At 37.6% G+C, this 12,455-nt stretch overlaps 1 protein-coding gene and 1 long non-coding RNA gene across 2 annotated transcripts; one reads left to right on the top strand and one right to left on the bottom strand.

Moving 5' to 3' along the window:
* Positions 1-4,586: 4,586 nt before the first annotated feature.
* LOC104439871 (probable polygalacturonase At3g15720) lies at positions 4,587-8,936 on the bottom strand. Its single transcript, XM_039309769.1, has 8 exons — positions 8,916-8,936; positions 6,699-6,842; positions 6,129-6,281; positions 5,996-6,025; positions 5,681-5,888; positions 5,521-5,602; positions 5,299-5,407; positions 4,587-4,814 (listed from the first exon to the last, which is right to left on the bottom strand). Exons 1-8 carry the CDS (start codon positions 8,934-8,936, stop codon positions 4,587-4,589), a joined length of 975 nt encoding a protein of 324 aa, XP_039165703.1.
* Positions 8,937-9,569: 633 nt separating this feature from the next.
* LOC120292273 lies at positions 9,570-11,457 on the top strand. Its single transcript, XR_005550065.1, has 4 exons — positions 9,570-9,681; positions 9,759-10,336; positions 11,020-11,049; positions 11,130-11,457. It is a non-coding gene; the product is annotated as an uncharacterized LOC120292273 (long non-coding RNA).
* The last annotated feature ends 998 nt before the right edge of the window (positions 11,458-12,455 follow it).

Here is a 12,455-nt window from a genome sequence, read left to right as displayed (position 1 = left end):
CAAATCTCATCCACATGCGCACTCACATCTTTTCGATGTGGGACAAGGCACCTCTTCATATGTTTTATAAACAAACTATCAACAATCCATCTCTTGGGTGAGTCACTTGATTCCCTTCTTCCCTTTGATTCCACTATTAGGGCTGGATTGAGATGTGACTATATCAATGTTGGAGAGCATTGCCCCGTAACAAAAATCTATAGCAACATGACCCTTTGGAATGTTAATGTTGTGCAATCAACTCATCATTAGAAATTACTTAATGAAAGAAAATGAATTTGGTTGTCGTGAGAACATGAGTGAGTAAATCGTCATTCAAAGAGTTTGTTACCACCAGTCGATAGCAACCTCATGAAGCCTAAAAATTAAATATAATTAGTTTCTCAAGGAACGGAAATCTCACAAATATATGAGATGAAAAGTTTCATTAGTGTGTGATTTAAGTGAATTATTTTTTTTCTTAGTGATTTATAACTTGCAAAAAACTGAAAAAAAAAAAAAAGAAGTTACCTTGGCTTCACTTCACCAAAGTGAACCTTGGCCGTCGATTCCTCCTGAGCCTGTATTGATGAGATTGGACATATTAAGTGTTAGAAAAAATATTAGAATACATGATTACATTGAAAAATATTAGAAAATAAAATGAATTATCTAATACACACAAGCACTATCTTTAAGGATAATTTCGCCCATCGGAATACGAAACTCAATCTATAAGGCTCTAGCGACTATCCTCTCAATACAACAGACTTTTTTATATACTCTGCAATGGATATTAAAAGTTATGTGTATAACACAGCAATGATGTAAGACAAATGGGAATAAAGAAACAAAGATATTCTGATTTTGAAATATTAATATCACTTTCAATTATATTCAAATAAGCAATTTATAGGTGGAAAAAAAGAAAAGAGAAAGCCATGAAGAAACAATTATAGTAAAATGGTATTTATTGAAGAAGATGACTGTTGCATAACTTGGATCCCTGAACTCCTCCACTCCTCGACTCTTCGGTTATAAAATAAATCTAATGTTATAAACCGTTAGAAAGCCATTATATAGTGTTACATGGCCGTTAAATAACTGCTCTAAAACATTGCAAAACCATTTTATATTAATGGCAAACAAAAATCATTGCAAATTGATAACAGTAAAAAATCATTACAAAAATTAATAGCTGTCAATATTTGAAAACTGCTGAAATATCCAACATTAAAAAATGGCCAACCAGCTATTTGCATAGCAGTTCTGCCATGCTCTAATGAACTTGGAGCAACTATAGTTCCATCAATATGTTAATACGCTGAAAATGAAAGAGACAAATTCATTAGTATATCTCTAAAATCTCCATAAGTTGCCAGAAAGTCGGCATATGACATGTTTCTGGTGACCAAACTTGAGTTTGGTCGCCCGACGTCGCCGGATCGTACCACTAATGGCAACTTATTTGCAAGGTAGCATTGTAGTTCAGCGAGTTATAGAATGGCGATGCTTCCGCATTCCCCAGGCATACAATGGATGAGGCTGCGAGCCACATGAAACATGCCACGACCCTTCCTGCACCATAAAAACTTTGTATCAATGTACTTTCATATTTTATTTTATTTTTGGTCAAAAGAAAATTTAATTAATTTGTTATAAACAAATATGAGAGGAACATAGAAAGCTTCCAAACAAAATAAATCCCAAAAAAGCTACAAAACAAAACAAAATCTAAAAAACACTAGAGCCTGCAGTTATAAGCACGCTCTTATCTTAAAAGACCAGATCTGACACAGTATTAGAAAAATAATCAGCGGCCGATCATTAGAACTATCAATGATGGGCACATGTTGAGAAATTCCACTCCATAAACTATTGCTTGCTTTATGCGCCTAGATTTAGCGTCATCAACACTATCGCCATACGAAGACAATAACAACATGTTGAACTACCAGAGATCAAATGCCTTCAAAAGACTCCCATAACTAGATTTAAATTGAGAGAGAAAAGCTCTCAAATTTAGATTTATACCGAAATCGGGAGAAGACAGCTTCCACTGAATCTCATAGAAAGTCACGGAACCGCGTCTCAGGCATCCTGCGACTAGATTGGTGAGAACGTTGTTGTTGTTTTTCTCACTCGTTGTGGTGAATGTATTTCCATTTTAGTCGCTGGTATGAAAATGCAAATCAGCTTAGTTTTTGGATACCTTCCCAGATTTTAGTTTTGTATAATTTCTATACCAAAGAAGATTACTTTCCAGTTCCCACTACCCAAAAGCACTTTGAGATTACCTTCAGTTTTGGCCCGGAGAAATTTTGATTCGTGAATTGAGACCCCATAATTTTTCAATCTTCCGTCACTTACCTGATTAAGTTTGTCAATTCGACCTAGTAGGAAGAAAGTCGGCAGAAGACGACTTACCTCTTTTTGATGCGCAATGAACAATTTTCCCCGAAATGTCCATTGAATTGCGGATGAATGACAAACATTATTACTCTCACGTTGTTTTGGATGCAATCACAAGGAAAACATCAAATTTCCACAACGTAAATGCCAATTGTTTTCATAAAGGAAAAATGGAACGTCTTCTTTTTCTTTGACAAAAAGGGGAGAGAAAAGAAAACAATATATTTCCGAGCGTACGTTTTGTCAATTGTCCCAACGGTTATCTTCAAAAGATTTTTATACGACTCCATCATACCCTTTCAAATGGTGTTTTTCCATCATAACTTATCAAGATGAAACGGTACATTCTAATCGCACCCCATTATGGACGTATTAATAAAGTACTACGGATCTTTGCCATTTTAAGGACATATAAGAATTTGTCGCGATAAGTCAAAACGCAGTAGAAAAGTTACCACTTTACACTGCTGATGACGGTGGGTTCAACGGTAATGAGGAAGACTATATGATGCCATACATTTCATCCGTATGCAGTGAAAATATATAACTCGATGAATTAAGTGAGTTTACATGAAAAAATCATCAAAGTTTTAGCTAATATGTTCCAAACTGAATGGTGTAAAAATGGTATCGACCACATGACTTTTCTTATGCACACTACATACCGTATCAAGACTTCACATCATACATGCAAATGATCACAAGTGTAAGAATTTTTCTTGTACGGACTACATTCATTAAGATTGAAATTTACCACTCGATGGTGTTGATATAATAAGGAGAGATATAAATATTCTTAATTAATATAATATGGGGCTAATTTACGTGAGCTGAGTAAAACTCGGCCGGTGATGAGAGGATTTGTGATTAAAAACTCATACTTAATTCTCTTCTAACCCCAATACAAAATTACATCACAAAAAAAAAAAACATTTACTGAATAGCGAGGCACAGTTTCATTGAGCCAGCGATATAAAGGGCAATTGAGAGAAGCACTTGAGTTTTGAATTATCGCTCTTTTGCATCAAATCAGATGCACAAGCTTCCTTTTACACCATCATTGTATTCTAGATTCTACTTATGGAAATCTTGGGGTGTCATTTTCGGGTCTTACAGTAACACTACGTTTGGTCGTCCAGACTTCTAATCGGGATAGGACTAGATAGGATAGGATATAAAATCCTAGGATTTGTTTATATCCTATCAATTGTTTGGTGAATCACAATATTAAAGTTGGATATGATATCATATTATGTACATTTTTTTTTATATAAACGGCATATCATTATAAATGAACCTAAATGTTCATAAACGGAGATGGTGAAAATCTCTCGTAACACTATTCCTTAATTTATTTTTATTTTATTTTTCTTCTTCTTTTTTATATTATTTTCTTTATTATTTCTTTTTTCCCCTTTTCATCATTCTTTAATAAAATTTTATCAAATAGTAAATTGTACTAACATACCTAAAATACAAAAATACCTATAAATATATATAAAATATAAATATTTAATTTATAGATTGAATGTTTATTATAAGATATTTGAATATATACATTAAAATAGGATTAATTAAAAATGATTTTTTATTTTTTATTTTTAATTTCTTAAATTATAATTCAAATAATCATTTTTTATTTTTTAATTTTTATTTTTTAAAATTATAATTCAAATCTTATTTATATTGAAATATAATTTCAATTTTATTAATTTAATAAATTTATTATTTGAGAAAAATAACTTTCCTAATATGGACATTAGAAATCCTATCCACCTTTATCCCACCTCCCCCATGGGATAATTTTATCCTGTCCATATCCCCCTTATATCCGACTTGATCCTGTCCTGAGCGAGCACCAAATGTAGGATATGATAAATCATATCATATCCCAAATTTTATCTCGACTGCCAAACGCAGCCTAAGTACTTTTGACTCACATATGTCAATTTGACATATTGACAAACCCTTCTTTTTTATTAAAACAACATCAGAAAACATATCATCATCTTGTATTAACTAAATTTCAATTTCTCCTGATAAATTGCAGAAGAATAAATTTTTGAGTTCTCCACAAAAAAATAAAAAATAAATAAATAGATAAATAAAAGTGGAAGACATCTGATGAATCATCATCAACCAATGGAGACGCATGACTACAAGTGGACACCGCAAGTTGCTTATGAGCTCGGTAACTAACTACCTAAGCAACGCACAGGAGGTGTGGTCAAAGTAGCCGATCCATGGGCATTCTCACACGAGGCAGTGACCGTATCTCCAGGCTTCGATGATGTTATTTGGACGTTGTCCAATGTGATATCCGAGCAACCTACGCTCGAACAGCTGAGTTTGATGGCTTGGTCTGAAGCACTGCTCCCTCGAAAACCGGTGAAAGTCACGTCGCTCACCACCACGCCGGATGCCTGCATCGACATCCCTACTTCATTGACACATCTCATGCCAGAAAATCAATAGAGGAACTTTAATCCTGATGATACCGATACATTAAAAGACATCTCGTTTACGGTTAACAGGTCGTGGAAGCTTTTGCTCACAAGGTTCTCCTGGCTCGGTAAATAACGCTCGACAAACTTTCTATATTGTTAGTTCTTTAGCTTGCAATGTTACAGCAAGGTGCTCGAAATTTCCTCGCGAGATTACCTCATTCGGTTGAGCTCCTCCGGGATTATAAAATTGGTCGATGATGATTGGGTTACTCACTGCGTCGAGCTTGATTTGATCGAAAATAATATTCTTGGCATATCCCGAACCTCCCTGTATGTATGTAAAGTAGAGGAGATAGGTTAGCGGGAGCAAAAAGAAAAGAGTAAGAGATCCATGTAATCGTGTTTTTTGTTCATTGGGAGCTAACATCATTCTTTTTTAAGTTATAGAGCCCATGGTCACCTGCCAAGTCTTGATCCTCACTCCATTCGTAGTTCCACTGAAGCTGCAATCCCGCACTTGTACCTGCTCGACTGTCTCGTAAGCTCCATTCTTTCCTAAGCTTCCGATACTAAACATATATAATGACAAAACACATCAAAATTTAAAATATATATATATCCTAAATATCGGTTTGGATCATATAAGGCACATCTCGACCACACCGATAACACGACAGCTAACCTTACACCATGGCCAGGTCCACATGAAACTCTGGTGATACTAATGTTGCTGGAGCCACCATTTATAGCGATGCAATCATCCCCTATATTACATACCATTGTGCGATAGATCATCAACATCTACAAAGAAACTTCACTGCAATGTAATTAGAGCTTTTTACCTGTTTGAATGTCCAGGTCGTGAATGTCAAGGTTATTGGTGTGAGAAATGTCGATTCCATCTGTGTTAGGGCTACTTTCAGGTGCGGTTATTTGGAGATTGGAGACGATACCATTATCACAACCACTGATGGAGATGTGGTTCCTTGGACTGTTAACGTGCTTCAGTCCACTTAGGACCAGATTGACGCACTGAGAAAAGGCCAAGGCCTGCGAACACAATTCCCTAGTCATTGAAATTGGAAGACTCGATCTTCAACTATGGGCTAATAAGAAGATCTCGAATTGGTTCAAGGCGTTGGGAATCGGCTTCTTACAGTTGGTCTATTCTCGCAGCCATCCGGTCCCTACAAGATGAAGATCCATAATTTTTGCTCAGATTGCAAAAAGATGTGATGGTGAAAAGTAAGATAGAACTCATCTATTACGTGATGATGTGTCTGGACTGACCTCAGCTCCATCCCACCAAGGTGAACCCTGGCCATCGACTTGTCCTGATCCTTTGACATTGAGATTGGCCACGTCTTGGAAATTCAACCATTTACCCGAAGAGCAGCCTTTCCAACCACTTAGTGAACTAGGAGCAACTAAAGTCCCATCAATCTGTTCTCCAAGAAGGGAGAGTGATGTACATTATGCTATGTTTGGAGCAAGGACGTGGTGGCAATGACAAAAAAAAAATATTAATAATTGATTACTTAAACTTAGAAATGTATAGATTCAGTCCGATGTGACTTATGTTTAAAATTTTTGATGAGGAATTAAGTTCTTTTGTGCTAAAAAGGTTGAGAAGTAAGCTCTTTTCAATGTATCCAATCAAGATTTATTGTATGATACAAATCTAGTCATTCGAGAAAAATGATGGAGAACCTTGTGCTTTTAATTGTTGTTATTAATTTTGACTATGACATTGTCGGCCTCAAACGAGTTTTGCCGAACAAGTTCCTAATTATTTTGACATGAAATTCAGTCAACAAAACATTAGCTAAAAATATTAATCCTCCAGAATCTGTGTCTTGCCTGAACGTTAATGCTTGAAGACTTGCATGGGCCTTTGAAAGCGACAGGAGATAGTCTAAACTTCTTCCCACCGGGAACAGCTAAAGTTGGTGTGCCTTTTTCTCCGCTGTCTCCACATGTGTCTTCCCAAGCTTTCACAAAGGCCTAAAAAGAACAGAGGAAATAATCGCATGAACACGAACAAATCAACTCAAATGACAAAAAAGAAAAAAGAATATACAGGCTTTTTTCAATAGGAGAGAAGAAAAAGGAGAGAAATTAAGGGAAAAAGAATGTACTTGGGCATCATCATCGTCTCCACTTCCAGTCGCGCCATAGTTTACCACATTGTATGTGGTTGACGCTGCAACGATTCCGTGGCTTGAAAAAGTTGACGAAGCAGCGAAAAGGACCAAGTATATTGCAGCCACAAATCCCTGCGCGACCAAAACAGCTTTTGAAGTCGAGCCGAGGAGCTGACCACTTCATAGAAAACTGGCTATTTTTCAAAGGGTAAGAGGGGGAGTCGCGAGTTGACTTAGATATCGGCATTTCATGCTCAGTGCTTCACTAATTAAAAAGCTAAAAAAGATGGAGATGTAAAAATCAATGAAAATACGGGATTAAAAACACTTAAAGCGTCTTCTCTCTCTTTGTAATGAATTTTCTCAACCGAAGAAATCGTTCGAGAAAAGGTATAGGAAAGAAAGAGCAATTTTTATTTTTATTTATTTATTTCTCTTTGTATGCGGTCCATGAATTTTCATGTGTTGAGTATGAAGTATTAACATAAGATAAAAATGATAGACATAGTAAATGAAAATGGAAGACCATCATAACAACAAGACCAATTGAGAAAATGAAATCGAGTCCTACAAAGTCAAAAGTTGCGTAAAAAACCAACAGAAAATCCCAACTCGAAAGTAAAAAAAAATAACACTCACCATTTTGCAGACTAAGATGATAAAGGACCTTCTTGGCCAACAAAAAAGACCAGAACAGATGAAATGCGAGATGGAGAGATATCGGGTGTTGTCCTTATCCTTAACATCTTCATTAGGCTTTTATTTATAGATGGAATTGTGGAATTATTTAGGCACCTAGAATCCCGGCATTTATTATTACACCTATAACAGGGAAAAAATAATTATTTTCCTTAATTCCTCTCCAACTCAGGCACCAAAAGAGGAAAATTCATTTGCACGCCGCAAATTGGGAAAATTATCAATAGAAAAAGTTAAGTTTATTATACTATGCCAATTCAGTCTTAATCCTTTGATAATTTTCTGATTTAGGCATAGCCGAGAATCCTTATCTTAGTTGACTGAATTTATATATATATATTTTCATTATCACTGGCAAGGGAACAAACAGAAAAGAAAAATAAAAAATATATACAATATTCGGAATTTAAAAATAAAAATAAAAATAAAAAGTTCACGTCAACGCTAACCGTGCTACATAAGAGATGGGTATTTTTCTAACATCATTCTAAGCATGGCACTGGAAGTACAGTGAAGGCAGCTGATCCGTGGGCATTCTTGCAGAAACCAGTGAGGGCTTTTCCAGAAGATGATTTTATGGAGATGTGGTTCAGCAAAATGTTACTGCACGATGCACAATAAAATGCAATCGCCGGCCTTGTAGCTGAAGTCCCTCGAAACCCTCTGAGTTCGAGACTGCATCATGTGTTAATCATGTCTTTGAGTGAATTTTTTTTTTTTTTTGAATTCTTGACACTGACAGACTATGCATGCTCAAGGTAAGCATCTCACGTCTTATAGAAAGGGATAGGGTGAGTCGCTGTAAAATTGATTTATGATGATGGGGTTTGGGGTTTGCGGCTTGCACAAGTGTGATCTGCTCGAAAAATTACGTTCTTGACAATAGCCGGAACTGCCCTATAGAAGGGTAGAGAAAATCGTCAGGAAAGGATGAGAAGTGCAACCCCTTTCAAAATATCAGGAATCCAGTATCGTATCGTGATGAACTATTTACTTGCCAAATCTTGATTTTCAGCTCCGTTACCCTTCTGGTAAATGTACAATTCTGCACCAGCTCTCTTAAGCTACCGACAACATAAGCGCATTGCAAGAGGCGGATCGAGTTAGGGCTTGATAGTAAAACCAGCGATCATAAGTGATGCAGCAAGGATTGTAGCTTACCTTATACCATGGCCCGTACCACATGAAACACCGGTAATATTGATAGAGAAAGTTCAACTATTTATGGCAATACAATCATCCCCTTGCACGTCATTGTAGCGCATGTAAAAGATTGATTAATCATGAATACACAAAGAAAATAAGAACAGGGAATAAAATTCGGAAAATCCAATGAGAACAAGATGCGATAATTTCGCAATTAGCCAATGGAGTACCTATTCCAATGTCAAGATCATGGATTGTTACGTGGTTTGAAGAAGACAAGTCAATTTCGTCTGTATTAGGGCTGGCCCTTTTTTTTTTTTTTTAATTTATGGAAAAACAACCTTCCATTTCATTAAGTACGGGCTTTATTACATGATAAAGGGGCTTCATAGCAAATAAGCTCCCAAAGAGGGGGGTGGGATTAAAACACTAGTTTTATGGAAGGGCTTTACATTGATGGGTCTTAACAATCCAATCTGCAAACTTATTTCTTTCTTTAGGTCAATTGGCTAGCTTTTTTTTTTTTTTTTTTTTTATCAGAAAAGATAACATATTGATAATAAACTTCACGTAGGAAAATGGGAACAACCCTGAACTAGGGCTTCATTACAAAGCATATCCATCATGACTTGAGGAGGAGAGATGATCCAATTAGGTGAAATAGACCCTCTTCCATGGGCCTTGGTGGCCCAGTCGGCTAGGGCATTTGCTTCCCGACGACAGTGCTTTACGTGGAGGCTGTGGAAGCTCTATAGGAGGTCTACGCTTTCGGCAAAGAGGGCGTGGCAACACGGCGGCAGACCGCACCGATTGAGGGTTTCGACCAGAATGATGCTGTCGGACTCCAATACCAGGTGAGATTCTGTTAGATTTTGCTGTACCAGATCCTTTAGGGTGTATATTAAAGCTTGGATCTCTGTCTCGAGAGCAGAGGATGCGGAGACAGAACGGGTGAAACCTCCGATCAAGCTGCCCGAGTGATCGCGAGCAATGCTTGCTATTGCACCCATTTGATTCACTGTGGGGAAGGCTCCGTCCACATTAATCTTCACCGTGCCCTACTACGGTGGAAGCCATGTCCGATTAGGGTTCAGCCAAGCAGATCTACTTGTCGATTCCTGCTGTTGAGTACTAATCTGGAGGTTAGTCGGGGCGAAAGCTGTTTCAATCGGCTAGCTTTAGATGTGGAAATTGTGTCAGAAGTGTCTTGCCGTCAGTGATAAGCACGTGGACAGAGTCGCTCGTGAGGGATTCTACTACTCTTAGATCGTCTGACTCATGAGTAGTTCAATTCAAATTTTGTTGAGAAGTAATCGAGGGAATTAAGACATGCAACGGTTTCGGCTTGAAGCGCTTAAAAAGCCTTCACTCTCCATGCGAACCAATCCATCAATCTACCCCCAAAGTTGTGGCAAATGCAAGCTATGGAGCCTTCGGATGATACTTCGTGGAAAGATCGGTCGATGTTTAGCTTTAGTATTCCTTTGCTCGGTGGTGTCCATCTCTTGGGTGAGTCACTTGATTCCCTTCTTCCCTTTGATTCCACTATTAATGCTGGATTGAAATGCGACTATATCAATGTTGGAGAGCATTGCCCCGTCACAAAAGTCTATAGCAACGTGACCCTTTGGAACGTTAATGTTGCACAATCGACTCATCTTTAGAAATTACTTGATGAAAGAAAATGAATTTGGCTATCATGAGAATATGAGTGAGTAAATCATCAGTCAAAGAGTTCGTTATCACCGGTCGATAGCAACCTCATGAAGCCTACAAAATTAAATATAATTAGTATCTCAAGGAACAAAAATTTCATAGATATATGAGATGAAAAGTTTCATTAGTGTGTGATTTAAGTGAATTTTTTTACCCTTAGTGATTTATAAAGTGTAAAAAACATAAAAAATAATAAAAATAATAAAAATAAAAAGTCACCTGGGCTTCACTCCACCAAAGTGAACCTTGGCCATCAATTCCTCCGAAGCCTGTAATGATGAGATTGGACATATTAAGCGTTAGAATACGTGAAAATAATAGTAGTTATTGAAATTACATTGATCCCCCCAAATTCACAGTGGAATGGAAATCTTTATTTATATGAGAAAAAGAAAACTTACTTCTACTCATGTGGTTGTTGCAGTCTGTATCCACATAGCAAATATCTAACTCGAGCTTCTTTTCTTCTTGAACAGCCATCAACAACATTTTTTTTTTTCGGTAAGGTAAGTGGTATTATAGCTTTGAACAAATTTACAAGAAAACTCGACCGGCTCCTAATCTTGCACTATCGATACAAATGCAGGGAGAGTGGAAGGGAGCACAATCAAGAAATAGGAAAAGAAGAACAACACAGACTAAATATAGCAAGGACCGAAGGTCCAGGAGAGACAACAAAGAGCTAAGACTAGCAAAGACCCTCCGCTGCCAGAAGAGAAGCCAACATCCGGATACTGAAAAGGCAGGATGTTGAAGGATGCCGATCTAATCATGCTCCTGTCGATCGCTGAAGATAGCTGGGTGGAAGCCCCAACTCCGTTGGAGACGTCTATTTCTCGGGATATCAGGGATATTAGAAAAACTTGTAGCTTTGTCCTTCACACTTTTGATAATGTGATTTTTGATTGAAGTAAGGACGACCGACTCTCCACGGAAGATAACGGCATTCCTTTTCTTCCAAATGATATAGCACATAGCAGCAAAAGAATGCCGTGCTATAATGTGAAAAAATTCTTTACCTTTGAGGAACCACATAGCCCAGAGGAGGTTATCCTTCCAAGGCCTAGGACGCCAGGGAAGATTGCAGCGAGTGGCTCAGAAGTAAGCAACAGAAGCCATTAGATGGCAATCAAAAAATAAGTGGTTAGTGGAATCAGGGACCTCATTGCAAAAAGCACAGGTGGTGTAGTCAATTCTTCCATATGATAGAAGGAGTTGCTGCATGGGTAGACAATTTTTAGCAATCAACCAGAGAATGAATTGGAACCTGGGAGTAATGTCGCCTGCCCAAATGAGAGAAGCCCAAGGAGCAGGGGGTCTCTTCCTTCTGAGGCGGTCCCATGCGGACCCAATGGTGAAGCGACCCGAAGGGTGCCATCTCTAGGAAAAGCAATCCGGAGAGAAGTTAGGTGCTAGAGAAGAGAGACCCCAGCTCAATAGAAGGAGGCGCGTGGAACAACCTAGGGGCGAAAGAAGATCCACCACCAATGCATTTCTTGGAAGCTCAGATCTCTGGATGATTGGTTCTGGTAATATGATGTGAAGAGGCCCTTTCGGATGCCAGTGGTCATACCATAGGGAAACTTAGAGGCCATTCCCAATTTTCCAAAGGAAGGATAGGCGAGACTCGCTTCTTAATTGCAAAATCTTCTTCCAAGCCCAAGCCCCAAGACTCTGATATCACTGTAGAATAGCAAAATCTTCTTCCATCAACAACATTTTTTATTCTTTTTCTTCAACAAAATTTGAACTCTCTACCTTCTCTTTATTATTAGGCAGCCTCATATAACATTCATATGCATAATGACTAAATTTATGACATCTAAAGCACTCTACATTGGATTTGTTAAGATCTTGTCCTCTACCTTTACTTTGAAATTGGTCATTATTGGCTTTGAAATTCCTGCTAACA

The sequence above is a fragment of the Eucalyptus grandis genome, chromosome 3, assembly GCF_016545825.1.
Source record: "Eucalyptus grandis isolate ANBG69807.140 chromosome 3, ASM1654582v1, whole genome shotgun sequence".
NCBI lineage: Eukaryota > Viridiplantae > Streptophyta > Magnoliopsida > Myrtales > Myrtaceae > Eucalyptus > Eucalyptus grandis.
This window is presented reverse-complemented; position numbering and strand designations above follow the sequence as displayed.